Source organism: Panthera leo, chromosome A3, assembly GCF_018350215.1.
Source record: "Panthera leo isolate Ple1 chromosome A3, P.leo_Ple1_pat1.1, whole genome shotgun sequence".
NCBI classification, from domain to species: Eukaryota; Metazoa; Chordata; class Mammalia; order Carnivora; family Felidae; genus Panthera; species Panthera leo.
Window position 1 is genome coordinate 104,860,484 of NC_056681.1, and position 27,066 is coordinate 104,887,549.

Consider the following 27,066-nt stretch of genomic DNA (forward strand, 5'->3'; position numbering starts at 1 on the left):
TTACTCCTCCCTGCGGTGGAAGCTGCCTCGGCGGGCTCAGCAGCTCCTCGGGTGCCCATTCCACTCTAGCCTCACCCTCAGCTCCCCAAGCAGGGGTCATGCTCCCTTGTTGGAATGCTTTGTAGCTGCCAGTCCCTGGCCTTGTGACATCTGCAGACATTGCCCCAAGAGTTTCTGGGACCCCACAGAATTTTGACCAAAGGACTTGCTAGTTTGGTCTGGGGTCCTTGTTTAGCTAACACCAACCGCCTCTACTTCTATGTTGGGCGGGGTGGAAGTTGGAAAATACCCAGGACCCAGTTCAAGTCAAAGTCAGATGCACTTTGCTCAACCCACTCAGCCCCAGGGTCCCGTTGACGAGCAACGAGGAATTTTCCAAGGTTAGTTTTGTCCCTAGAGGCACAGGCAGCAGCGATTCCTGCGTGTCCTGCCTATCTCAGGTACCTCGGTCTCTGAGCCTGGGGAGAGGGAAAGCGCACTACAAGTCCCAGAGGTCCTCGGGCTCAGGGGGCGGCCCCGGCCCCCGCGCGGAAGAATTGGACCCACCAACCGGAGCCCAGAGCGGGGCGGGGGCGGTGCCCGGGAGGGGCGGGGCGGGGCTGTTGGGAGGAGGCAGGCTTGCTGCGCCAAGGGCCAGTTGCGCGGAGAGCGCGGGGTTGGAGAGCCGCGCGTGCGGAGGGCCTCGGGCGGGCGCCGAGGGACCTCTCCGGGCCATGGGTAAGCAGCTACTTGGCCTGTCCCGGTACGGGGCTGGCGGCCTCGTGGGGAGGGCGAGGTTGCCCTGCCAGGTGCCCTCCGGGCCCTCGTGGCCATCCGGGCCCCCAGGAGGGGCGGAGCGGGGCCGGGGGTGGACTCCGGGGCGAAGGCGCGGGCACCCTAGCCCCGCTGGGGCGCCAGCGCCCTCCACCCTACGCGGGAGGGGTGAGGCTGGGTGTCGGCGCTCACTCTTCGAAAAAAGGAGAGACAAAAAGTTTTGGCGGCCAGGGGCTTCCCGGACGTTTATCTCGAAACTCTTTTCGTCGTCTCTTGGCTGAAATTTACCAAGTCCTGTACGGTTCTGTCATCCCACTTCCTGCTGTGGTTTCAATCTCGAGCTGGTCTCAGCTAATTTGTTGTGACAGGCTGTCCGCAGCAGTTTCTCTGCCTCCCAGCCCCCATTTGCCCCCCCCCCCGCCCCGCCCCGTCACATCCCCGCGGTTCTCAGAACCCGCCGGCGCCGCCGAGAAGAGGCACCGGGGTCCCTGGGCGCGCGCGGGGCGCTTTCCACTGCGGCCGCCGTTTCCTGAAAGTGACTCTGCGCGGGTTTTGAAGAACTTGCTCAATGCACTTTGAAGAATCAACTGTTCCTCTTTCAGCAAAGGGGTGTTCTGATCCTTCGGCGGTTACCGGCTTCCCGCCCCCTACCCTTTCTCTTTCTCTTTTCTCTTCCCTTTTTCTCTTTTCTTCTCTGTTCTCTCTTATTCTTGTCTCCTGTCCACCTTCCTCTGCCCTCCCCCACCCGCCCGGCAAGAAAGAGCTATCTTCCCTCTTTGCTATCGTCCTCTTTCTTGTGTCTTCTCTTTCCTCGGGTCTCCTGAAGGGACTAGGTGGCGGCCCCGGGAGTGATGGGGCGGGGTGGTGGGGGGGGGGAGCGAGAGAGTTGAAGCGCAGGCTGCGACCGTGCAAGGAGAGAGATGTTTGCCTTCGCGCTCAGCCGGAGCTGCGGAGTTTGGTGCATCTCGGTCCCTTCGCAGAGTGTCCGGGGGCGCCTTCAGGCGGGGTTCAGCCCCGCCGATGTGGGTGGGGGGTGGCGGGGCTCTCTAAGCGCCGGACTCTGAGGGTTCAGGGTGCCAGGTCCGGGGGCACTGTGCTGGCCGGGTCCAGCGTCCCTTTGTTTTCGGCCGGTCAGCTGTCAGGGAGGGGTCCGCGGGGCCGAGGGGAGGATAACAGGTGCTTCTCGCCCCCCGCCGGAGCACCACTGTTGAGGGAGTCAGCGTCTCTGTGCCTACATGCCCCCTGGGGCAAAGGAGGGGTAGGAGATAGTGACTAGAGAGTCTAGCGCCCAGAGTGGAGTTCCAGACTCTGCCGGAGCCCTGGGGACCCACCTGGGGCGTGTGGAACATAGAGTGGCAGAGGTAGAAAGGACCTCAGGGGATCAGTCCCTCTTCCTTTGATTTACAGGCGGAGAAACTGAGGCTTAGAGTGAGGTCTGGCAGTGAGAGAGAGGCAGACCTCCCAAGACCTCTCCCCTCCCCCTTGCCCTCCTGTTACCTGATGGTAGACTGGCCAGGGACTGCCCACTCTCCCTTTTAGCCCCCTGGGGTCTCTACCAGGTGGGTGGAAATGCTGAAAGGCTATGGAGTGCCCCCTGGCAAGAGTTAGGCAGTTTTCCTCATGTCCTGGCTGTGTCTCTACTCGTGGGTCATGTCTTGGACAAGTCACTGAACCCAGTTTCTCCCTAGGTGGAATGGGAACACAAACTTAAAGTTCATGGGGACCTAGGAGACAGTCCTTACATGGAGCTGTTACTGTTATCAAATACCACCCAGACTTGGAGGGGGGGGACAGTGGGTATTCAGCCTATCCTGGCATAGGGTCTTTTAGGACATACCAGAGCTGACTAAAGGGGGACAAGAGTCCTAGTGCGGTTAGGAGACGGTAGTCTCACATTTGGAGCCCCCATGCCACCTACCTTTCTATATTTCTCTCAAGACTGTCATCTTGGCCCCAGCTGCTCTCAAACCCCGTTTTCCTGTGCCCCAGCTGAGACACTGAGGCAGGGCTGGGGCAGAAGCTGCACCCTTCGGGGGTCCCTTGTCCGGCTCATGCGTCCTCAGCCCTTGGCAGTCCTCCCTCCCCAAACTGCCCACTGGAGAAAGCTCCGCACCGAGACTTTGCCAGGCAGCCGGCTCCTGGGCCACAGAGTGGACTGGCGGCCTCAAAGGCTGTCTTTGTTTCAGCTCCGGCTCAAACTAAGAGAAACTTAAGCCAACAACCTCAGGCGAGGTGGGGCCAGGCGAGGTGGGGCGGTTTCTGCTGGTTGTTATTGGGCTGCTGTTACCATTATTGTCGTAATTGACGCAATTGATGCAGTGCTCCCAGTGGGTGACTTTTCATGAAAGGAAGTGTTGCTTCCTTCCCATCACACCAAGGGTGAATGGGGCGGGGCAGGGCAAGAGAAAGAGAGAGAAGAGGAGAGGAGAGAGATATAAGCGGTGCGGTCTGGCACTAGGTCTCTGACGGGCTCTATGGCTTTGAATTAGTCACAGCCCAAGCCCCTCTCTGAGGTATCAGGAGCATCTGAGATCACGTGGTCTTACTGGATCCATGTGGTTGTTTATGGAGCACTTGTTCCAGGCCTCACGCTGCTCTGGACAGTGAAATACAGTGGGGAGTGAGCAGCACAGGCAGACCTCGGATCCCGCTGAGGGGCGTGTGTACACAACACACACTTGGCTGTGGTTTGTGTCGGAAGCCTTGTTTCTTTGTCCTGCTTGGAACATCGGGCCCTTGGGGGTCTAGCAGTGAAAGGGATACCGTAGTACAGAAGCAGTGGCTGACTTGGTAAAAGATGCAGCTCTGTGGAGCAGAGCCCCTTCCCACTCTTACCTGATTTCAGCTTGTCAGCAGAAGCCAGACTTTTTAGCAGATTAATAGGAGTGGTGTGATGGGAGATTGCTTCTTTCAGGGAGAGAAGCAAGCTTGCACCCTTTGAGCAGATAAGGAGCTTGGCGTCTCCCTGTTTCCATTAAAAAGTCCAGATCTCAGAGCTCAGTTTTGGGACGGTCAGACTGCTCTGGTTCTGAATCCCAGCTTTGCCACTAGTAAGCTGGGTGATTTCAGGCAAGTGATGAACCTTTCGGATCCTCACGTATTGTATCTGTAAAAGGGGGGAGATAGAACCCACTGGGTGGCTGGGAAGATTCAGTGAAGCGGTGTACAAAAATGCCTAGTCCACGGCCCGGCAGAGCACTGAGCTGAGTTGGTGGAGTGTATGATTTGGAAAGGGAGGTAAGGAATCGTTTGAGAACAAGTAGACTCCAGGGAGCGTCCTCTTTTGGAGTTAGTGACTGAAACTAACCTCTTCACTGCTGTGGTTTCAGGAGCTGGGGTTTAAGCTTGGACTTTAACACAAGCCATGGAGTTAAACAGATCAGATTCCTAATACCAGAAGGGCTTTGGGCAGCACGCCACCCCCAAGCACCCTGCCACCCCTGTTCGCTCCCCAGTGAGGCACGGAGTCACAAGGGCCCAAGGGCTCAACTCCTGGCCCAACCAGCAGCCTCCTGTTCTCTTCCCAACAGTGAGAGGAGGAAACAACAGAGACTGTGGAGCCAAGTCCTGCTGTAGATTATCAAAGCTTTTCTCACACTATTATCTAGCTGCCCAAAACACAAGGAGTAAGCTCAACGGAAAGCACACAGGGCCTTTAAGAAGGAACGTCTGAGGACAGCAAAGGGAGACCTGAATCTGGGGAGACATGTGGTCCTGAAAAAAGGAAGGTGCCATATCAGAAAGGTGTTCTCTTTCTTCAAAGTAATTTCTAAGTTTAAATGCAATTCAACCAAAACCCCAGTGTTTTTCTTTTTTTTTTTTTTTTAAGGGAATGTGACAAATTATCCTGAAGTTCAGATAATTATTTAAAAAGAGTAATGATGGGGGACTTGCCCTCTGGATAGTCAGTTGTTTTACAGTTAAAACAGCATGCATGAGTACTGGCATTCCACAGTGAAGGAAACAGTAGAAAATTCCAGAAACGGTTTCAGGTGTGTTCCTTTCGTTGTTATTTATTTTGAGAGAGAGAGAGAGACAGAGCTTGAGCACACAAATCGGGGAGGGGCAGAGAGAGAGAGGGAGAGGGAATCCCAAGCAGGCTCTGTACTGTCAGCACAGAGCCCGATGTGGGGCTGGATCTCATGAACGGTGAGATCGTGACCTGAGCCAAAATCAAGAGTCTGACCGCTTAACTGACTGAACCACCCTGGCGCCCCTCCTATAAATTCCTTATAAACCTTTAGATTATGGGGAGAGTAGCATTTCAAATCACTGGGGGAAGGGCATCACTCAGTCAATATTGGGACACGTAACCGTTGTGGGGAAACGTGATTAGATCCCCATCTCATACCTTATAGATTCCAGCTGTGTTCACAGTAAACAATGAAATCATCATCATCATTATTGTCATTATTGCTTCCTGGATGGAAAAAGCCATGTCTGAACGACATTCCTTTGACCAGCAGTGGTTTTCTTCTTGCAAGTTGGATCCACCTTCCCGTTACAGTGGGGCATCTGAGGCTTTGTGGCGATAGCAGGACAGTAACTCAGAGGTTGCTGGGCAGCAGCAGTCACTCAGGAGCAGGTGGGACTCTTCTGCCTCTGCAGGCTGGATGTGGTTGGGAGACTGGGATGGCCGGTCCCTGAGACTCTTTCCTCCCCTGCAGAGCCGGCAGAGCAGCCCAGCCCTTCCTCAGAGCACTGGAAGGTATGGGATCTGGGAACCTGGCAGGCAGGGGAACCCGCCTGTCACCTGTGGCAGGGGTTTCACACTTAGTTTTCCTAGCAGAACCCTCTTCCAAATGAAGATGATCTAGAACCCTGGGGTTCCATGACTTGGGGTAGCCAGGGACAGGACAGAGGGCACCCTGGAGAAGGAGGGAGAGGACTGTCCTCTCCCTCAGCTGAGGCTGTGGAAGTGGGGCCCAGAAGGCCCTGCCAGGCAGAGAGCATACTAGCCTGGTTGGGAGGGAGTGGAGGCTGAGTTCATTTGGGGACTCAGCTGGACACAGAGATAAAGAGAGTGTTTCCCTTTGTGGCTCTAGGCAAGAGCTCTAATCCTTTTCCTGTCTGGGGTTAAACGGCTCAGATTGGTGACCTCCTTTCCAGGTAACTTGAGTGCCTGGCTCCAGGAGATTTTCCCCTCAGTGTGGCCCAGGCAGATCTTACCAATTCTGGAACCAAGCAGAAGGGATAGAGGTCCTCTGGCCCAGTGGCTCTCAAATTGGCTGCCCCCTTTAAGATCCCTTAGGGAGCTTTAAACTGATGCCCCTGCAGAACCTTAAATCAGACTGGGGGTGGGGGACACAGTCACCAATGTCTTTAAAACGCTCCCTGGTGATTCTAATGGGTACTGATCCTACCACTTTATTTTTCTGCAGCTGAGGGCAGCCACTTACGAGGGTCACATACCAAGTTTGTAGGAAGGCTCCAGTGAGAAGCCCCAGGATCACCACATGTAGGGACTCAGGGTGGAGAGAGTCCTTTGATGCTGAGAAGCTGAGCAAGCAGGAAAGAAGGCAGAGAGGGTGTGAAGACAGGTGGAGAGGGGCGCCTGGGTGGCTCAGTTGGTTAAGGGCCCGACTTCAGCTCAGGTCACCATCTTGCGGTCTGTGAGTTCGAGCCCTGCATCGGGGCTCCGTTGACAGCTTGGAGCCTGGAGCCTACTTCAAATTCTGTGTCTCCCTCTCTCTCTGCCCCTTCCCCATTCGCACTCTGTCTCTGTCTTTCAAAAATGAATAAATGTTAAAAAGAAAAAAGGACAGGTGGAGAGGGCAGGAGGGCAGGGAGAAGAGCTGGGGAAAGTGGCTGTGCCTGTGACCTGGCCCGTGGACTTTAGGAATTCAGGGAGAGTGGCCAAAGGACTCCAGGCTCTTTCCCATTTCACAGAAGGGAAGACTGAGGCATAGAGTCACCAAGAACTTGGTTGGAAAGGCATCAGTTGGGGAGGTGGGGGCAGGTCAGTTGTTAACACCTGGTTATTTCTGGATATTGACCATGTCTTGATTGGTCAGAAGCCAGCCTGAGAAGAAGGCCTGAGTGCCTTTCTCTTTGACAAGCCTTAGGATTGGTTTCTCTTCCAAGTTTATTTGGACTTCTCATCAAGGCTTTTTAAATGCTGGTGATGACAACAGCAACCACGATGGTGGCAAGGCCAGGCCACTTGGATTGGTGGTCACACAGACCTTACTTTGAACCCTGGTCTCCCAGGGAGGCAAGCAACTTAGCTTCTCTGGCTTCAGTTTCCCCTCTTTAAAAGGAGATCCCTGGGGCGCCTGGGTGGCTCAGTCGGTTAAGCGGCCAACTTCGGCTCAGGTCATGATCTCGCGGTCTGTGAGTTCGAGCCCCGCGTCAGGCTCTGTGCTGACAGCTCAGAGCCTGGAGCCTGTTTCGGATTCTGTGTCTCCCTCTCTCTGACCCTCCCCTGTTCATGCTCTGTCTCTCTCTGTCTCAAAAATAAATAAACGTTAAAAAAATTAAAAAAAAAAAAATAAAATAAATAAAAGGAGATCCCTCCTGGAGGCCCCTCCGTGGCTCAGTCAGTTAAGCATCCGACTTCTGCTCAGGTCATGATCTTCGTTCACGAGTTTGAGCCCCGCATCGGGCTCTGTGCCAACAGCCTGGAGCCTGCTTTGGATTCTATGTCTCCCTGTCTCTGCCCTTCCTCTGTTCACACTCTCTCTCTCTCTCAAAAATAAATAAAAACATTAAAAAGAAATAAAAAAAAAAAAACTAAATGAGATCCCTCCTGAGGGCACCTGGGTGGCTCAGTCAGTTAAGTGCCTGACTCTTGATTTGGGCTCAGGTCGTTGTCTCGCAGTGGTGAGATCGAGCCCCACGTCGGGATTCTCTCTCTCCCCCCTTCTCTGCCCCTTCCCCGCTCATGTGTGTGCACTCACACCATCTCTCTGTCTCTCAAAATCAACGTTTTTCAAAAAAATGAGCTCCCTTCTGGGACTAAATAAGAGAACACACGTGGAAGAGCCAGGGACCCGTGCGGAACAAGCGAGTAGTTGCAAGCAGGGTGAAGCTTCCATGAGCGACCACCGAAGGGCACACCATCCCGTGGCCAAAGGTTCTGGCCTCGTGGGCCACGCTGGTGTGGGTTTGTTGTTGTCACGGCGATTCTTTTTCTCTCCAGGACAGAAAGGGGAGCTCGTAGGTGCCCAGTGGTAAGGATTTCCTGAGCTGGAGCAAACCGGGAGAATGGGAGCGTTCATACTAGGTTAACAAAAAGGAAGAGAAGGTTAGAAAGAAGGGGAGATGCAAAGCTCGGGGCTCCTGGTCTGAGGTGCACTGCCAGCTTGTCCGAGGGCTGGAGGCGGTTTCCAGTGTTTTTTGCAGGGACACAGGTGTTGTGCCCTTGCAGCTATCAGCTTGTGGCTGCCCTTGGTAAAGTCGAGTGCCTCCTGCCCTCCATGCATGTTGTTGTGAGACACGCTCCTTCTCACTGAAACCCGGCGCCTACTGTGTGGCTTCACTGTCAGGAAGCCACGTGCGCAGTGGGCAGTTCAGTCCGGATGGCTGTGAGTGGCCGAGGGTGCCCAGCGGAGCAAGATGGTTGTGCTAGGCTGGGGGCTGGGAAGGGCCACCCACAAGAAGTGGCTTGTCAGGTGAGACCCTTGCAGGTGACAGGAGCAAGTGGCCTAATGAGGGACAGTTAGCCCTCTGCCAGTGCTCATAGAAAGGTCAGATGTTTCATAAACAGGAGCTTCTAGCCTTCTCGATTATTCCTGGAGGATCCAAGCACCCGCTGTGGTGCTCTTGGGCTCACAAACGTGGGAACCTCTGCAGCTTTCCCAGTTGGGCTGAGGTGCTGTGAAAACGCTCTGGCTGAATGTGGGGCAGGTTTTGGAGACAGGGTTTCCCTGAGCACCGTGGCCCGACCTTACTCTCCTCTGACGTGACCCCAGGGTGGTTTAAATTTTCCTTCAAAGGATGTGGGGAGCTGGCTGGAACAGAGGAAGGAACAGCAGCAGGTGTGGGGCTCAGTCGGAGGTGAGCCTGGCAGAGAGGAGGGAGAGCAGAGTTGGCCACCGGGGTGAGCCCACAGGTGTGTGTAAAGGGCCAGCCTGTGTGCAGCCAGGGACCAGGAGGCAGGGGACACTTTGCCGAAGGAAGGGGAGGACTCGCTCCACACCTGGTGGGTTCAGATGGGGGATGGGAGGACCTGCCATCTCTCCCAGAGGACCTCTCCTCACTGCCTGTTCTTCTTGCCTGCGTCTCAAGTGCTCTCTCTCCCCCCTCCCCCACCCCTTCCCCTTCCCCTCTTTGCAGCACCTCCTGTCAAAGGGAAAAGAAAACAGTCAGAGGAAGGTGATCCCCTAGACCCATCTGTGTCCCCTCAACGCGATGGTGAACAGAGCAGGAGCCAGAGCCCCATCCATCTGGAGGTGAGTTGGGCGACCCCTGGGGGCCTCTTCCCTGCCCCTCCCCCCCTCACCTGTGCACAGCCTCCCAGGTGAACTTCGGGACTCCCCAAGCTCTCAGGAGGATGTGTTCCCCACGCTCCAGTCTGCTGAGCCGGGCCCAGCCCTGGGGTTTTGGGCCTGCATCAGGTGTGGGGAGCTGGGAGCCAGGGACAGGAGGATCCTCCCGTGACCCATGGCAGGGGTTTCAGACTTAGTTTTCCTAGCAGAACCCCCTTATCAAATGAAGATCTGCCTGGAGCCCTGATGAATGAAACCGATAAAAGCACTGTTTTAAGATGTAAAACCACGTGTACATCCGTGCATCCCTCCAAGTTTACAGCGTGGGTATTAGAGTCCCTCAGCGAGATCACTAAGGCCATTTCGGTGAGCAGGGTCTGAGAGGGAGCCGTGGGCGACCCAGCGGAGCATTGGCCTGAACGTCCATTCGTCTTGGCCGTTTGCTTTGGTGGCACAGCCTGGAGTAAAAATCCTGATTCACGTAGCGGAGTAGTCGCAAATGGTAACGGTTTTTCACAGCTTGCGCGGAAGAGCTGCCGAGGGAGTGCCTTCATTCTGAGGCCTGCACAAGACCAGCTGCCTTGGTCTCCAGTGCGTCACAGTTTCATAGGTGACGCGTGAGTTTGCGTGCCATTCATGGTCGGAGGTCTTCGTTCAGTGTCAGAAACACTGAAACGGTACTTGAATAGAATGTTTTGGGAATGCACAGCTGTCTGTACTGTTCTAGGCCCTCATGGTTTACATCCTTCTGGTGTTTAGGGCCTCCCCATCCAGGACCTGGGAGCTGTCTGCTCTGCAAGCCTTGAGCCCCAGCTCAACCATACCCCACTGCCCTGAGCCACCAACCAAATGAATACCATCAGCAGACACTGCCCCTCTGGAAGCAGGAACTGAACGTCCTGACCGAAGTGTGTCAGGAACCCAGGATAGGGCTTCACCACCCTAAATTTAGCACGCAGACTGGCAGCTCAGAGAGGCAGGCCACCACAGCAATGGCTCAGTGGACACAGGACCCCGCAGTGCCAGAAAACACCAAGCACCTTTGCTCCTTCGGCTTGGGGACTCTGAGCCTGCCACCAGGAGCTCACAGTCTGGTAGAGGAGCTGAGACACAGATAGAACAAATCCAGAGCAAGATAGAGAAGTGCTCTGTGCCTGGAGAGAGGCCTGGGGAGCTGCAGGGCTGCTCCTATGGCTGTCTCTGGAGCTGGGCCTCTGTGGACCCTGACTTGGGGTCCTGGGTACTAACAGCTGACAACTGCGTCTTTCTGATGCCAAGAGACAGATCACTCCAGCCCAGAGCCATAAGCTGGATGCTGGGAGCCTGCTCCCTCCTACGGGAGCCTGCGGTTGGGGACCACACGCTTCATTCCTCCCCAGCAGCCAGTGGCTCCGCCTGTCCCCGGCCACCCGCCAACTGGGGGCTCATCCCAATGCCTCCTGTTCTTTCCCCAGGACTCCCCCGAGGCAGGCGGGGAGCGGGAGGAGGACCAGGAGCGGGAGGAGGAGCAGGCCTTCCTGGTCAGCCTCTACAAGTTCATGAAGGAGCGACACACGCCCATCGAGAGGGTGCCCCATCTCGGCTTCAAGCAGAGTGCGTCCCTGGGGTGCAGGCAGGGAGGGGGAGCCTGGCAGGGGATCCCATCCAGGTAGGGTGTCAGGGCAGGCACCTCCACTCTGGACACCCCTGGGTGATGCCAGCCCACAGAAGGGGCACCCCCCTCCAGGCACAGGGCTGCAGTGGGTGGGGCCGGATCTCTGTCCTCCTTGGCCACTGGACTGCCAGTGCACAGGGCCTAGTCCACCCATCCATTGCAGTGGCCCTGTCTGGATGTGTGCTGGTTCTGTGCCTGCCTGACAGGTCCACGGGAATGGGCTGCTGGTTGTGCCCTCCCCCTACAGAGGCTGACAGGGGCCCTGCCCTCTCTTTTCTCCAGTTAACCTGTGGAAGATCTACAAAGCAGTGGAGAAGCTGGGGGCCTATGAGATGGTAAGGAGGCACCTCTGGGTCCTTGCCATGCTGCATCTCCCAGGCCTTCCCCACTGCACCCTGTGGGGTCCTGGGGAGGAAGGGCCCTGTCCCCACCTCCAGATAGGAGGCAGAGGCAGGGTCCCAAATCCCGCCCCTTCCCTAGCTCTCCTGCATGCTGTGTGCTGTGGGGGAAGAGGGCCTGCCTTGCCGGCTTGTACTTTGCTGCTCAAAGCAAGTTTTCCTGTCTTCCCATCTGTTCTGTCTTCCTCGTGCTCCCTTTGCCTGGAAAGCTGCTGGGGCCAGCAGCCGGGCAGTGGCCCCTGGGAGGGAGGGCTGGCTAGCGGCCAGGCGAGCCCCTTCCCAGCTCCCTGCCGCCACTGCTGGAGAAGCAGCTGCAAAACTGCAGTCCCTGTCCCTGTCCAGTGGGGACCTGGAGCTTCCAGGACTCCACCAGCAGGGGAGGGTGTGCCGGTCGTGCCCTCACGAGGTGCCCTTGCAGGTGACCGGCCGCCGCCTCTGGAAGAACGTGTACGACGAGCTGGGGGGCAGCCCGGGCAGCACCAGCGCGGCCACGTGCACACGCCGCCACTACGAGAGGTACGGCCCCTGGTGAGACCCTGCCTGCAGGACACCTCGGCCCTCACCTCGGGGCGGGGTGGGGCAGGGCGGGGCAGAGCAGGACCTGGGGGCAGGGGGCAGGGTGGGAGGGGGGGGCAGGACGTCCACACCTCCCACTGGACGTACAAGCCTGAGCTGCCTGTGCCGCATTCATCACCACCCAGGCCCAGCTCGGCCACACCGAATGCCTCCTGGGCCAAATGAGGGAGAGAGGTGGGAGGTGTGGCACGTGCCTGCCAGGCTGGCCTCCTGGTGGACACGCTGTGCTCCTGCTCAGGCTGGTGCTCCCATACGTGCGGCACCTGAAGGGGGAGGACGACAAGCCGCTGCCCCCTTCCAAGCCCAGGAAGCAATACAAGATGGCCAAGGAGCCCCGCGGGGATGACGGGGCCCCTGAGAAGCCAAAGAAGGCCAAGGAGGAGAAGCGGTTAGACCAAGTAAGCTCTGAGCCTGCCTGGACCACCAGCTAACCCCAGGCCTCCCTGTCCCCTGGTCCCCTGCCAAACACCTCCCTCTTACCACCCACGTCATGGCCGCAGAGCACCTTGCCCAGGATAGCCAGAACCTACTCTGACGGCAGATCCGTGGGGTGCTCCAGGGTCATGGTTGTGCCAGTTCAAATGAGAGGCCCCATGGGGTCTGAACTCCAGCCCGCACCTCATTCACCAGGCCCTGTGTCCTCATATACCATGCTGTGCCCGTTCAGAGGACAGGAGACTGTTTGAAAATTTTTCACAAAGGTGCTAGAAGAGTGAACAGAGGCTCTTGGGACCCCTCTGTGACTCTGCTCCACAGGGCCCCCAGGTCAGGGTATGTGGCTCACACCCAGCCCTGAGGCATGAACTTTTCTCATTCCAGATGATGCCAGGAAAGACCAAGACAGATGCTGCCACGGACCTGGCACAGCTTCCTAGCCAGGAGCCCCCCAGGGATGGCACAGAACAGCCAGGCCCAGCCCTGGGCACCTCTCTGCCCTTCGTGGGTGCCAGCAGCTGCCCTGAGGCCTACAAGCGGCTCCTGTCCAGCTTCTACTGCAAAGGAACACATGGCATCATGTCACCATTGGCCAAAAAGAAGCTCCTGGCCCAGGTGAGCAAGGCGGAGGCCTTGCAGTGCCAGGAGGAGGGCTGTCGCCACGGGGCCAGGAGCCCTAATGGGGACCCCCAGGCATCCCCAGCTGTTCACCTCTCCGAAAGTCCTCAGAGCCCAGGAAAGCCAGCTGAGAACTCCAGGCACCGGCTGACCCCTCAGGAGGGATTACAGGCACCTGGTGGCAGCCTCAGGGAGGAGGCTCTGGCCGGTCCTCGCCTGCCAGCCCCCATCTTCACTGGCTGTTTCCATGCGTACCCCACCGAGGTGCTGAAGCCCGTCAGCCAGCACCCCCGGGACTTCTTCCCCAGCCTTAAAGATGGGGCGCTATTAGGGCCCCCTGGCAAAGAGGAGGGCCTGCTGGTCAAAGAGCCCCAGTTGGTGTGGGGCGGGGATGCCAACCGCCCGTCTGCATTCCATAAAGGCAGCTCGAGAAAGGGCAGCCCCTACCCCAAGCCCAAAGCCTGCTGGGTGTCCCCCATGGCCAAGGTCTCTGCCGAGAGCCCTGCACCCCCACCTACCTTCCCTAGCATCCCAGGCCTGAGCAACAAGCGCAGCCTGGAAGAAGAGGGCTTTGCCCATGGTGGCAAAAAACTGCGGGCAGTGTCTCCCTTTCTTAAGGAGGTGGACGCCAAGGAGTGCGGGGCCAAATCCGTGGGGTCCGGCTTGGCCGTGTCCTGCCTGCTGGGCCCAGCGCTGGGGCCCACCCTCCCCGAGGCCTACAGGGGCACCATGCTGCGTTGCCCGCTGAACTTTGCCGGCACCCCGGACCACTTAAAGGGCCAAGCCACACTCCCCTTCAGCCCCCTGGTCATCCCTACCTTCCCGGCCCACTTCCTAGCCACTACAGCGCCCTCCCCCATGGCCACCGGTCTGATGCACTTCCCCCCGGCATCCTTCGACAGTGCCCTTCGCCACAGACTTTGCCCAGCCTCGTCTGCATGGCACGTGCCACCTGCCACAACCTATGCAGCACCCCACTTCTTCCACCTCAACACCAAGCTTTAGGTCTGAGCCCACAGGGCTGTGCCGTGCTGTGCAGGGTCTGAAGTGGCCTGAGACGGGGAGGCACTGCCGGGGGTCTGGGCTGGAGCCTCTTCCCCAGGAGAGCTTGGCTGTGCCCAATGCAGGAACGTGCCCCCCTGTCTGGGCAGCCTGGCACAGAGAGGGAGGCAGCGGGAAAACTGGGTTTGTCTCGAGGAAGCAGCCCAAGCCTGCGGGGCCGTGGGAGAAGACGGTGCTGGGCTGGCAGCTCCCAGCTTGGTCCCCAGAGCAGAAGCCAGGAACGTGGTGAAGGGCCAAGGAGCTGGGTAGCAGTTTGAGGTATGCAGGCTGCCCATGGAAAATCCAATAAAAGACCAATGCGGATCCACCCAGCCCTGAGGTGTGCATGGTTTGGACCTTCACAGGGGCAGGTGAGGCTGGGGCGTGTTCATGGGTGGAGGCGTTGGTGACAGGGCTGGGGGAGCCAAGGAGAGAGACCTACCTTGCATCCACTCAGATCCAAAATGCCTCCACCCCCGCCGAAGAGCAGGGGGTCAAGTCTCCTGTTCATAATTCAGCAGGCTGCAACATTTGTCCTGTGCTTTCTGTCCACTTTCATAGTAGAGTCTCAGGGCAACTGCCTGTCAGGTGGGGGTCTGAGGCTCTGAGAGGGCTGGTGACTTGCCCTGGTTCCCCCAGGTAGTGACTGAGCAGAGCTAGCCACTTGGGTGTGATTCGAGTACTCAGAGCTAAACCACAGGACCCCCAACCATGAACAGCAGGAAGAGCCCTGGGGGCCAAGGGTGTGAGCAGGGAATCTGATTGGTCTGTTCTGGTGATGGACTTACAGAGCCTGCTGCTCAATCCTCCCAGTGAGCCCCCTCACCTGCCCAGGGGTGGCCCAGGAGGTTCCCGATTTGGGTAGGCACCTAGAGGGGAAGGGGAGTGAAGGGGGCAGAATCTTGGCCCGGGCATCTGTGTTCATTAGATACGGTTGTTCTGGGGGCTCAGACCCTGCAGCCTAAACAACCTCCTTGCTAAAGGCTCAGTTTGGGGAGCTGTCTCAGTAGGAGGGAGGGCAGGAGGGCCCCTTTCAGAGGCTTCCCGCTCCTCCCCAGGCTGCCTGGCCTCAGAGGCCAGCACAGTAACCTGCTGAGCTTCACGTGTTCCTGCAAAGGCAGTGCTGCTCCAGAATGCAGGGATGGTAGGGGTGGGGGCCAGGCCCCCAACTTCCAGCCTCCAGCCTCAGATTGGTCAACGGGGGCCTTTGACCTGTGCGGTTGGAACTTTCCTGCCTTCTGGGATACTCATGACCTCAGGTCATGGGAGGGGCAATCTAGCGTGACGACCCCGCCCCCACCCCCACACTTAGTTAACAGATGTGTAGGCTGAGGCCCCCCCGTGGGTTCTGTTTGCCCAATGCCACCGCTGAGTATGAGAGAACCCAGACTGGGGCGCACACAGCATTTCTGACACCAGGGGGTGGGCTACCAGGGCTGAAGGCATCCCATCCAGCCTTGCCTCCAGCTTCCACCCCTGGAAGCTGCCTGTGGAGGGGGAGCTCAGATGGGCACAGGCCAGAGAGCTGCCCTCCTAGGGATGGGGTAGCCAGAGGGTGGTAGTCACCGCTCCTGGCTCTGCTGGGGGTCCCTCGATTCCCCCTCCCTCCTGGGCGATGGCCAGATACCAGCCTGAGTAGCGGCATGACCTCCAGTCCCGAATCCCCTGTTCCCACATGCTGCCCATCTCTCTAGGCTCCTGGAATCTCTGGTGAACAAAGAGGGGCGGGAGGGCTGAATTCTGCCACCATCCCTGCGAGTGCCCTGGGTGCTGGGTCACAGGCCACGGGGTCAGATCCCCTAGGTAAGGGAGAGGCGAGGGCCACCTGTTGTGTGCAGGGTCCTGCCTGAGATGGGGCACAGCCACTGAGGTCCTTGTTATCTGCAAAGCCACAGTGCCCTCGTTCTGGCACAGAGGTGGGAGGTGCGCACCAGGCAGAACTTGGGCACAGGATGTTCAGAGCTGTGATGGTGGTGCCCTCTGCAGGCTGTTTGGGGGACTACACCTTGTGGAGAGGCTGCGACCTGAAGTTGGCTCCTGAGAAGGAGGCTGTGGCCCTTGCTTGGGGGTCAGCAAATACCCAGGGCTCAATGTGGGCATGCTTCCTGGGAAATTTCTGCGCCCTGCATTTCCAGTGTGCCGCTTTACATGATTTTTCTCACTTGCCCCTCATGATTCTGGGGAAGGTACTGTCCTGATTTACAAATGAGGAAACAGCTCCGAGAGCTCTATTAGGTTCAGACGCTGCTGACAGGCAAGCCTGACTCACTGGAAGGACATCCTGCACGTGCTTCCTGGGCACAGCCGCCCTACGTGCACAGGTGTGCTCCAGGTCGTGCTGTTTTCATACCCTATTCCTTTGCATTCCTGCTGTGTCCTGACAGCCCTTGCCTCTGCCCTGGGGACCCACAGGCCAGCAGGACTGGCCAGAACCTACCGTTGGGGCATAAGCCATGTCTCAGGACCATTTTAAAGACCGCTTTCAAACTGTCTGTGGCATTCAAGCTGTTGAGGGTGGCAGTGAGGACTTGCTGGGTGGCGATGAGTGGAGGCAACTCGGGAAGGAACATCCCTTTTCCTGGTGACCGTTGAAGCAGAAGGCCGTGTGTCAGGCATTCGACAGACAGTGAGCTTCCGTTCCTAGCGGGTTCCAGGCACTGGTTTAGGTGTTGGGATGGACGCATCAGTGGACAAGGCACTCAAGCCCCCGCCCTCATGGAGAGGACATTCTATAGGCGAAGAGGGGGCAGAAAATAAGTGAATCAAATACAGAGCATGTCTCCCCAGGGAGAAAAATAGGGCTGGGGAGGGGAGTGTGCAGTTTGTTTTTGCGGTAAAATGTAACTTAGCCTAACATTTACCTCATTCTGCCCGTTTGTAAGTGTGCGTTTGAGTGCACAGCGTACAATGTTGGGCTGCCACCACCACCATCCATGTCTAGGCTAAACAGGGCGGCCAGGAGTTCTCAGTGGAAGGTGGCATCTGAGCAGTGGCTGGAGGAGGTGATGGGGGAGCCGTGTGGCTCCTGAGGAGGGCAGAGGGAAGGGGGTGGGGACGAAAGCCCTGGGCAGGAGTGGGCACGTGCGTGAGGAACTAGAAGGCCTATGGAGTTGGAAGAGAGTGAGCTGGGGAAGAAACAGGGTTCCACAGGTGGCTGAGGCTGGATGTGTAGGGCCTTCTGGGTTCCAGTGTGAGCCAGAGCAGAGGAGGGTCATGGTCTCCAGCTCTCACAAGAGGCTTGTGGTTTCTGGGTGGGACCAGGTGCTGGGGGGTGGGGGTGGCAGGAGCCCATCTACAGAGACACCCAGCGGGTGGGGGCTGTGCACACCTCTGGTGAGTGCTTTTGTTCTCCTAGGAAGAGGGGGCAGGATGGAGGTCTGAGGAGGGAGAAGGGCAACTAGAGATCTCCAAGAGAGGGGGCAAGGCTACACGGAGCAGGGTGCGGGGGCTTCTGGAAAGCCCCAAGTTCCCACCCCAAGAGGCTAGTGGCGGGAGTTTCCATGGGACTAGCAGCGGTGAGGTGGTCTCCCTGCCACTTGGGCCAGCTGGATGCAGAGCCGGGACTTGCAGAGGGGGCACTAGGTGCCACGTGAGTGGGAGCTGCACCCGGAGAGCCGGCCGAGCAAGGGCGACCATGATAGGGGGCGGCAGAGAGGAGGCTGGGAGGATGCAGTGAAGGACCCAGGACGGGTGGGACCAAGGGATGGTAGGTCCTGGTGGCTTCAGAGGAAGGATGAGGAGATGAATGTGCTGAGGGAGGGCGAGGAGGCCCGGGTACGGGAAGCTCTGAAATCAGCACAATAGCATAGCAGTGGTTTGGGGCAAGGCCTACCTCTGAGTCTTTGAGGATCAAGAATGGAGGATGGGGAGGAGGGAGTACAGCAAGGACCCTAGTCAGGGTCTCCTGGCATGACCTTCAAAGGGGGGAGCACGGGGTCTGGAAGCAGGGCTTTGCTCAGCCGCCCTCAGGGGTGTGTGAAGTGTCCCACACTGGAGGCGCAGCAGGGGAGCATCTAGAGGTGGGCACAGGGTTGGCCGGCAGAGGAAGCCCCACAGGTAAGAGATTTCCATTTAAACTCAAGACCAGAGCATGCAGAGAGTGGCCTGAAGATGTGTTTGGTTTGTTTGAACCGATGTGATATAAAAAAGGTTTTTGTAACTAGTTGCCAGCGTTTAAAAATCAAGAGATTTCCCATAAAAGTTTGGATATCGGGCTTCTCTTTAAAAATCGGAACCTCTGGCCACATGAGACCACTTCCTGGAGCTCAGTAAGCGCTGCTGCCCCTTGGACAGGGATTCCTGCCCATTCAGTACAGTCTCCCTGACGCCCCTTGTCCTTAACCCCAAGGGACCCAGCTCCAGCCAGGCCGCTTGGTCTCTCCTCTGTTCAAGCCAAAGTCCTGCTGCTGCGCGGCCACTAGGGGGCAGCTTTTGTTCTTTGTTGTCCACAAGATCAGTTTCCTAAGCAAGAGTGTCACTGCTGGGAAACTCAACAGGGCTTCCAGACCAGAGGGCAGAGGAGAGTCTGGTTGTTGCCAAGTCGTCTGTGCAGTGTCCCCTGGTGTACGGGGACAGGGGCAGACAGTGGTGGGCTGGCCAGCGCATGGGCATGGGTCCCCATCCTGCCCAAATCCTGATGAATCAAAAGCCTTTGCCCCTCCCTGGGCCACATCTGTGTGTCTGTGAAAGGAGTATGGTCACTTCTAGGTTCTGCCTGTGACCCAGAATAAGATGCAGATAGGCTCTAGTGACTGATGAAGGACAGGTGACCTCTCCCCCCCACCCCCCCAAATCCTGGTCCTGGAGGACCTTCCCAGCTTCTCTGGGTCCCTGGCCACTCCCGGAAAGCCACTTCTCATCTGTGCACAGCAAGTGGCAGCCACTGCCCAGCCTGTTTGTGAGGCCCCCACAGGGAGGGGAGGGGCTGCCGGAGGGAACAGGGAGAAGGGGCTCCAGGCAGGGGTCTTAGAAGGACGGCTGCACCACTACCACCACCCCCGCCAGGCTTCCAGCTGTCTCCAGGGTTCCTGCTTGGCCTTGTCACCCCTCCCTTGAGGGAGCAACGGGGAAAAGATCAAAAAGCTGGAAACCAGAACACGGGCCATGAGATGACTCCCCCACACATTCAGTGAGGGTTCTTAGGCCCTTTACTTGCAAGCAACAGCAAGGAACTCCCATCCAGGCAGGAAAGAGCCTGCGGGGCTCAGAGACCCCAGGGAGAACAGAACAACCACACACAGGGACCATAGCCATGCATCTCTGGGGCACTGCCATCCGGGAGCTGGGGCCGCCTCCTTCTGGCTCATCTCTTCCCAACGATGGCACGCTGGTAGCTTGAACTAGGCCACAGTGAGAGCGTTCACACCCCCCAGGAACCAGCGTAGGTACAAGTCAGAGCATCCCCTTTCCTTGTCGCTCCGTGCCCCCCACGCTTGGGGCTCCAGCATTTAACGGCACACGACCACCATCTGGTTCAGCTTCAGTGGCTAGGCCTCCTGGTGGGCCTTAGCTCAAGGATAAGTTTTGAGGAGAGAGGATCTGATCTTATGTCCTGTGCTCACCTGTGTTCCTGAGGCACCAGCCTGTCATTTCAGAAGTGTATCCTCCAGGTAGACCAGAACAGTAGCAGCCACTGGTGATGTCAGGGGAATACACTCCCCCTGGGCTTCCTTTTCCCCGTCTATAATATGGAAGTGAGTAATTTCTACCTCGAGAGTTGTGGGCAGTTAGCGAAAGTGCTTTGCAAACTAAAGTTCTGGATGCATGTGAATCATCACCTCCTTCTCTGCAGTTCTGTCTGGCCCAGCCTGACCACCCCCTGCCTGCCCTGTATCTCAGGGCTCTTTTTTTTTTTTTTTTTTTTTTTTTTTAAATAATTCATTGTCAAGTTAGCTAACATACAGTGTATACAGTGTAGTCTTGGCTTCAGGAGTAGATTCCTGTGATTCATCACTTACATACAACACCCAGTGCTCATCCCAACAAATGCCCTCCTCAATGCCTGTCATATCGCTCATCGTCAGGGAAATACAAATCAAAACCACACTGAGATACCACCTCACACCGGTCAGAGCGGCTAAAATGAACAAATCAGGAAACTACGGATGCTGGCGAGGATGTGGAGAAACAAGAATCCTCTTGCACTGTTGGTGGGAATGCAAACTGGTGCAGCCGCTCTGGAAAACAGTGTGGAGGTTCCTCAAAAATTTAAAATAAGAGCTTCCCTATGACTCAGCAATAGCACTACTAGGAATTTATCCAAAGGATACATGAGTGCTGATCATAGGGGCACATGTACCTCAGGGCTTTTGAAATTTGGGCTTATTGCCAACTGCTCTCCTGCCTGACTTCTGACTTAGAGCCATCCTGACCTTTGTGTCCTGTCTAGGTCTGGGACAAGAATGGTGAATCTGGGGTGCCTGGTTGGCTCAGTCGGTTAAGCATCCAACTCTTGACTTTGGCTCAGGTCATGATCTCAAAGTTCAGGGGACTGAGCTCTGAGTGGGGCTCCATACTGACAGCATAGAGCCTGCTTGGGATTCTCTCTCTCACTCTCTCTCTGACCCTCTCCCCACTCAAAATAAATAAACATTGGGAAAAAATGATAAATCTGCTTCACCCCAGGTACCAACTCTCATTGTTCCTGGTTGCCTGCAGTTTTGGGTTGACTCAGTCTGAGAGTGATGCATTGATTAGTAATGTCTGCCAAGGACCTGGGAAGTGGAAGATACTTACCTGCCACAGAGTTGCCATCCTCATCTCTCTCTCTCTCTCTCTCTCTCTCTCTCTCTCTCTCTCTTTATGCATGATCATGGGCCAACTTAGCGCCACATCTCAGCTGCAGGTCCTGTGCTCACGAGCAAGGGTTGTGGGACAGAAGAGCTTGGGCCAGGGATCCTAATCCTAGAAGCCTGGGTTGGACATCACTTGCCTGGGTAGTAATCAGGGAGGCAACTTCTTAGGAGAAATCCAGATAGGTTACTCCCTCCCCTCCCAAAAGAGGTCTCCCCCCCCCCCCCATCCCCATGAGCTGTGTGGAGAGAGGTAATTGATGATGAACTCCAAGAGTAGAGTAGAACAATTTTAGTGTCATTGTGGAGTGACTGCAGTGCTTTGGAGGTGCGTGGCAGAAATTAGTAGATGATCCATTAAAAGAATTCCAAATTCCAACTCTGGTCGGCTCACCTCTGCCATAAACTTGGCCCATGGCCCTCTGCCCTCAGGTTAAACCCCAAATGTCTTAGTTTAGAAGGCTCTTCCCTTAGTCTCCTGGCTCCATGGTCCTCCCAGCCTCTGTCTGGGTTAAGCCCTGAGCTACTACCTCAGCTCTGGAAGCACAGAAAACATCTACCTCAAAAACTTTTCTCTACTGCTCCCGCTACTCCAGCCTCACCCAGAAGTTTTCCTCCCAGAGCCTTACTGGGTTAGGTACCCGTCCCCTGTGCCCCCACAGCACCTAGTACTGCTCACATACTGCCACTGCTGGACCTGTTAGAGTCTGCACCCTCCTGCCACACCATAGGCTCCCTGAGGGAAGTCCGTGTTTCCCCCCCCATCACCACCAATCCCCAGTTCTACCTAGCCCATAGGACAGGCGTCCTGGTCCCACCCTATTTTTTAGCCCAATTATTCTCAGAAACACTCCCCTTCAGAGTGTTCCCCAGCTGCCTCTGAGTGGTTCCCAAACGACTTGCTCAGGAGTCATCCCCAGGTTATTTCTAGAGGACTCTTCCTCACTCCATCAGCCTGAAATGCTGGTGGCCCTGGAGAGGAGCAGCTCTTCCCAAGTGACCTCAGCCAATTCCTTGCCTGGCTTTGGAGAAGGGGTAGAACCCATCCTTGACTATTGCTTCAGAAATATGGGCCAAGCCCCTTCTCATCCCCCCTACATACACATACACACATACACACACACACACACACACACACACACACACACACACACACATGACTAGGCAAGAATAGTAGCAAGATTTCATTAAACTTTCAGGAAAAACAGCAGGGAGGCACAACCCATAACTGCTTCCTGAAATTGCTACTCAGATGGTGCCATACCCAGTTCCAAAGTTACCCTTAATAGGAACCTTATGAGGATATCTATCTGGTACTTTTTTTTGAAATTTTTTTAGTGTTTAGTTTTGAGAGAGACAGAGTGTGAATGGGGGAGGCACAGAGAAAGAGAGGGAGACACAGAATCTGAAACAAGGTCCAGGCTCTGAGCTGTCAGCACAGAGCCCAACGTAGGGCTAGAACTCAGGAACGGTGAGATCATGACCTAGGCTGAAGTTGGATGCTTAACTGAGTGAACCACCCAGGTGCCCCAGCTCTTTTTTTTTTTTTTTTAATGTTTATTTTTGAGACAACGCATGCGTGAAAGTGGGGGAGGGGCAGAGAGAGAGAGGGAGACCTAGAATCTGAAACAGTTTCCAGGCTCTGAGCTGTCAACACAGAGCCTGATGTGGGGCTTGAACTCTCAAACCGCAAGATCATGACCTGAGCTGAAGTCGGACGCTTAACTGACTAAGCCACCCAGGCTCCCCTATCTATCCATTACTCTTCACATTTCATCATAAGGAATTCACCCATAAAAGATCATCAATTACCACAGCATTTTGCCCACTATAACCATCCCATTTACTTCTAGGCTTGTAATACACACTCCAACCCCTAGAGGCACACTTACCAGCAAAAAAAGGGACTTGGCCACTTTCCACCCACTCACCCCCACCTCCTCTGGGAACCTGCAATACCAGTGAGGTAAGTCTCAACATCTCCCTCCTTGAAAATTCCAGCTCCTGGCCTGGGCCTATATGTCAGGAGCCAGATCTCCAGCCACTCTCTGCAGCCCCAGGCAGCGCCACACCTTGGTCATTAGCCAGACTCACTTCCTGCCTCAGGGAAAGGAGGACGGGTTTGTCGGTCTTCACCCACTTTTGAGGCTCTTCTCTCTAAATCCTCATATCCAGTCCCAGAATCAACCTCTGCTCCTGGACCAGTGGTTAAAACTTTTGAAACTGGGAGGCGCAGGGACTTTGGGTCAGGGATAATGGAATAAAAGAAGCCAGAGAGAGATTTGGAGGCGCTCCTGGCCACACTGAAGCCTTCTGCATTCCTCCACTTTACATTTGCTGGCAGGATTTACCCCCTTCTGTTCACCTTCAGTTCCTTTATTCTATCCCTCGAGGGACTCCACAAGGGAACTGCTATGGTCTGAACGTTGAAAACCTAATGTCCCATGTGATGGGTATTAATAGATGGGGCCTTTGGGAGGCGATTAGGTCATGTGTGCAGAGCCCCTGCAAATGGCATTCGTGCCCTCATAAAAGAGGCCCGAGAAAGTTCCCTTGCTCCTTCCCCTTTGTGAGGGACAGCGAAAAGCCAGCCTAGAAAGCAGGCTCTCACCAAACACTGCATTTGCTGGCACCTTAATCTTGGATTTCCCAGCCTCCAGAACTATGAGAAATAAATTTCCATTGTTTATAAGGCACCTAGTTTGTGGTATTTTGTTTGAGTAGCTGAAACAGACTAAGACAAAACCTAGGAGGAAACTGTTGCTGTGTGCATGAACGTGCATACATGTGTGTAAGGTGCATGTGGGTATACATGTAGGGAAGTACACATGTGTGTGTAACTATCATAGCAAATAAAATATTACCCATTTCCCCATGTCCCTTCTCATCACATCCCCATACTTCCCAAACCAGAACTTGGGACATGTGGTTTGACAGAAATTTTCTTTTTTTATAATGTTTGTTTATTTTTGAGGGAGAGTGCACATGCACACATGGGGAAGGAGTGGAGAGAGGGGGAGACAGAATTCTAAGCAGGCTCCACACTGTCAGCGCAGAGCCCGACGTGGGGCTTGAACTCACAAACCATGAGATCGTGACCTGAGCTGAAATCAAGAGTCTGATGCTTACCCATCTGAGCCACCCAGGTACTCCTAGTTCTAGGAATTTATTATAGAAAATGATTGGAGATATTTGGCAATAAAGAAGAAAGGGCTCGTAAATGACAATCATACCTCTGGTGAGAAGACCGTCTGCATCTGTGGCACTGAAATTATGAATAGGAAGACTATGTAGCAAAATAGAAAAAAATATATATATATGTGCATATTATTACTATCATTTATTTTATTTTATTATTTTTTTAATGTTTATTTATTTATTTTGAGAGAGCATGTACTCTCGAGCAGGAGGGGAGCAGAGAGGGAGACAGAGAATCTCAAGCATGCTCCGTGCACAGTGCAGAGTCTGACTTGGGGCTCGATCGCATGATCAACTGACGGAGCCACCCAGGCGCCCCAATTACTATATTGTTTAAATGAGTATTTAGTGGCACTCTTGGAATGTAGGCAACAGGAATCATTTTGGTGATTTAAGGAATGTCTGAAAAGGAGACGGTGGCTCACAAACTTGAAGGACTAGAAGACGATCAGGACCTGGAAAATGTGGGCCGGATCAGTGCATGGAGGCCTGGAGGCAGAGACCGGCTGAGTCTCCTGGGGGCGGTGGGAGGAGGTGGCCAGAATGAATCTGTTCTTGTGTTACTGGGCTCACGATTAAATGCTTGGTCAGAAGCATGCCTACACAAAGCGCAGCAGACTCTGTCAGTTAACCACCTAACACCATCCCCTATTTGCTCTTGCTAACAGAATTCCAACTAGGTCCAGGGCATCATCCCAGGATTCATGGGACATGATTAATGTAAGCCAGTCAGAACAATGCTGTTCCCCACGTCCCTAGCCTCCTGGCAGCCGGGAGCCATCACCCAGCTCTGACCACTGAGATTTGGTAGGGTCTAAATTGTATTCCCACCAAATTTACGTTAAAGCTCTAAGTCCTAATATGACTGTGTTTGGGGATAGGGCCTTTAGGGAGGTCATTAAGGTTAAATGAGGTCATAAGGGTGGGGCACTAATCCAATATGACTGGTATCCTTATAAGAAGAGACATAAGAGAGCTCCAACTGCCCCCTGCCCCGCTCCTGCCCCCAAGGACCAAGTGAGGATTTAGCAAGAAAGCAGGCATCTGTACTACAGGAGGAGAGGCTTCATCAGAAACCAACCCTATTAGACCTTGATCTTGGACTTTGTTGATAGCATCTGTGTGGTTGTAATAGACAGCCCATGGTCATCTCCAGAATGGTCAAACAATATCTACTCCCCTTCCAGGGCCAGGCCATATCTAATTGGACTAATGGAGCTGAGTCAGGGTCATGGCTATGCTCCATGGAGACCCTGCATGTCCTGGGGCATCCCAAATCTTTCTTGGAGCCTGAGGGAATTCCCAGAATCCTCCCCACAAATCCCTCTTTGAGTATAAACCGGCCAGAAGCAATTTCTGCTACTTGCCACTTGAACACCACCAGCCATCCAGGTCTCCTTTATGGTGAATGTCCAGGGGCTCTAGCCATGGGTCCCAGCAGCCCCACATCAGTGGAGTTGGGCTGAGCCTTGTCCCCCTGCCGAGTCAGTAATGACCGAGAAGACTCCCCGGGGCTTGTGCTGAGCTGGGCCACCTAACAGCCCTCTGTGGCCAAGACAAGGATATTGGTCTTTGGTGGCCCAAACCGCTTCTCCATCACTTTTGCCAAAGCACACCCCTGAGGGCAAGGAACTTCTGGTACCCTAGTATCCTGGGCTTCCAGTTCACAAGTAAGTGAAGGACTCTGTCCAGACAGTAAGTCAGGCCTCTCTGGTTTGTAATAATGGGAGGAAGACATGCCAGACAGTGGAGAATCTGAACCACTCCAGAGTTTTCAGTAAACATTGCTCAGTGTTCAGCTACATTTGAGAACTGGGAGCAAGAAGAGCTCTGACTATTCTTTTCTAGGAAAAACCTAGTCATGAGTTGTATGCAAACAATGCCTAGAGTTTATAAGGCAGTCCTTGCAGCTTCTTTGCCCCACTGTTGGGCCTTGTCAGACCGGTGCTTGTACAGAAAGCAAAGGAAAGCTAAATCAGACACCATGGAATTTGGAATCTAAATCAGAGAGAGAAAGAGGGAAGAGAGAGGGCAATGGGAAGGGAGGGGGGAGTGGGGAAGCAGATAGGAAGGCAGACTTCTAGTGACCTGCAGGAGGGATGAGGGAAGGTGCTGATAAATGATATAATGGTTTATAGAGGTCTTGTCCTTGTTGGTGAAAGACAACAAAGCATCTAGTTTGCTACTCTTCTGTTTTGTGTATTTTGAACTCAAATCAATTTAAGAATCGGTAAGCACTGAGAAGAGAACGGCACAATGATAGGAAATGTTCAAAAACTGAGTTTTGTTTTTCTCTGTGTATTTCTTCTCTTGTTTTGTTTTAGACAGAGTGTGTGAGCAGGAGAGAGGGGCAGAGGGAGAAGAGAGGGAATCAAGCAGGCTCCACACATTAGCACGGAGCCCAACGTGGGGCTCAATCCCACAACCCTAGGATCATGACAAAGCCGAAGTCAAGAGTTGGAGGCCCAACCAACTGAGCCACCCAGGTGCCCCTTTTCTGTGTATTCTTGACCCATGGCTAAAATTTTGGAATTGCAGCTATAATCCCTATTTGTATGTTTGTGTCTGAGTGTGTAGTATTTTCTTACCTTCAGATTATCAAATTAGTTAAATCATAAATCTCTTACAGGACCTCTATTCTGATTGAGACTTATTTATCTTAGAGATGGAGGCTTATATAAACTGAATATTCCTAAAATTCCTCCAAATTAAGGAAATTGAACTTCTAATACTTTCAACAAGTGGGGGTGGGAGAGAGGGAGAGGAGGAGGAATACACATTATGTTTAAAACAACTCAAATGTTTTTTTAAGAATTCAACATCACGGGGCACCTGGGTGGCTCAGTTCGTTGAGCATCAGACTCTTGATTTCAGCTCAGGTCATGGTCTCACCCTTTGTGGGTTCCAGCCTGGCATGAGGTTCCCCCCTGACCGTGCAAGTGCATGCCAGTGCGGGGGCCTGCTTGGGATTCTGTGTCTTCCTTTTCCTGCCCACCCCCCCCACTTATGCGCCCACATACTCTCTCAAAATAAACTTTAAAAGAAAAAAAAAGAATTAACTATCACATAATTTATATATATTTTTTGCAAGTGACACTAATATTTTAACAAAAACAGCTATGTCTTCTCTGAATTGTCAGCATTAAGCTTAGAGCAGGATTTGTGGTGGAGCT

At 54.8% G+C, this 27,066-nt stretch overlaps 1 protein-coding gene across 2 annotated transcripts; it reads left to right on the forward strand.

Moving 5' to 3' along the window:
- Positions 1-621: 621 nt before the first annotated feature.
- ARID5A (AT-rich interaction domain 5A) lies at positions 622-14,236 on the forward strand. Of its 2 annotated transcripts, XM_042933128.1 has the most exons (7): positions 622-717; positions 9,031-9,146; positions 10,637-10,775; positions 11,119-11,171; positions 11,653-11,750; positions 12,049-12,208; positions 12,630-14,236. In XM_042933128.1, exons 1-7 carry the CDS (start codon positions 714-716, stop codon positions 13,866-13,868), a joined length of 1,809 nt encoding a protein of 602 aa, XP_042789062.1. In that variant the 5' UTR covers positions 622-713; the 3' UTR covers positions 13,869-14,236. The 2 variants fall into 2 exon arrangements, with proteins under 2 accessions (XP_042789062.1, XP_042789063.1); XM_042933129.1 differs by lacking the exons at positions 622-717; positions 10,637-10,775 and having other exon boundaries at positions 9,058-9,146.
- The last annotated feature ends 12,830 nt before the right edge of the window (positions 14,237-27,066 follow it).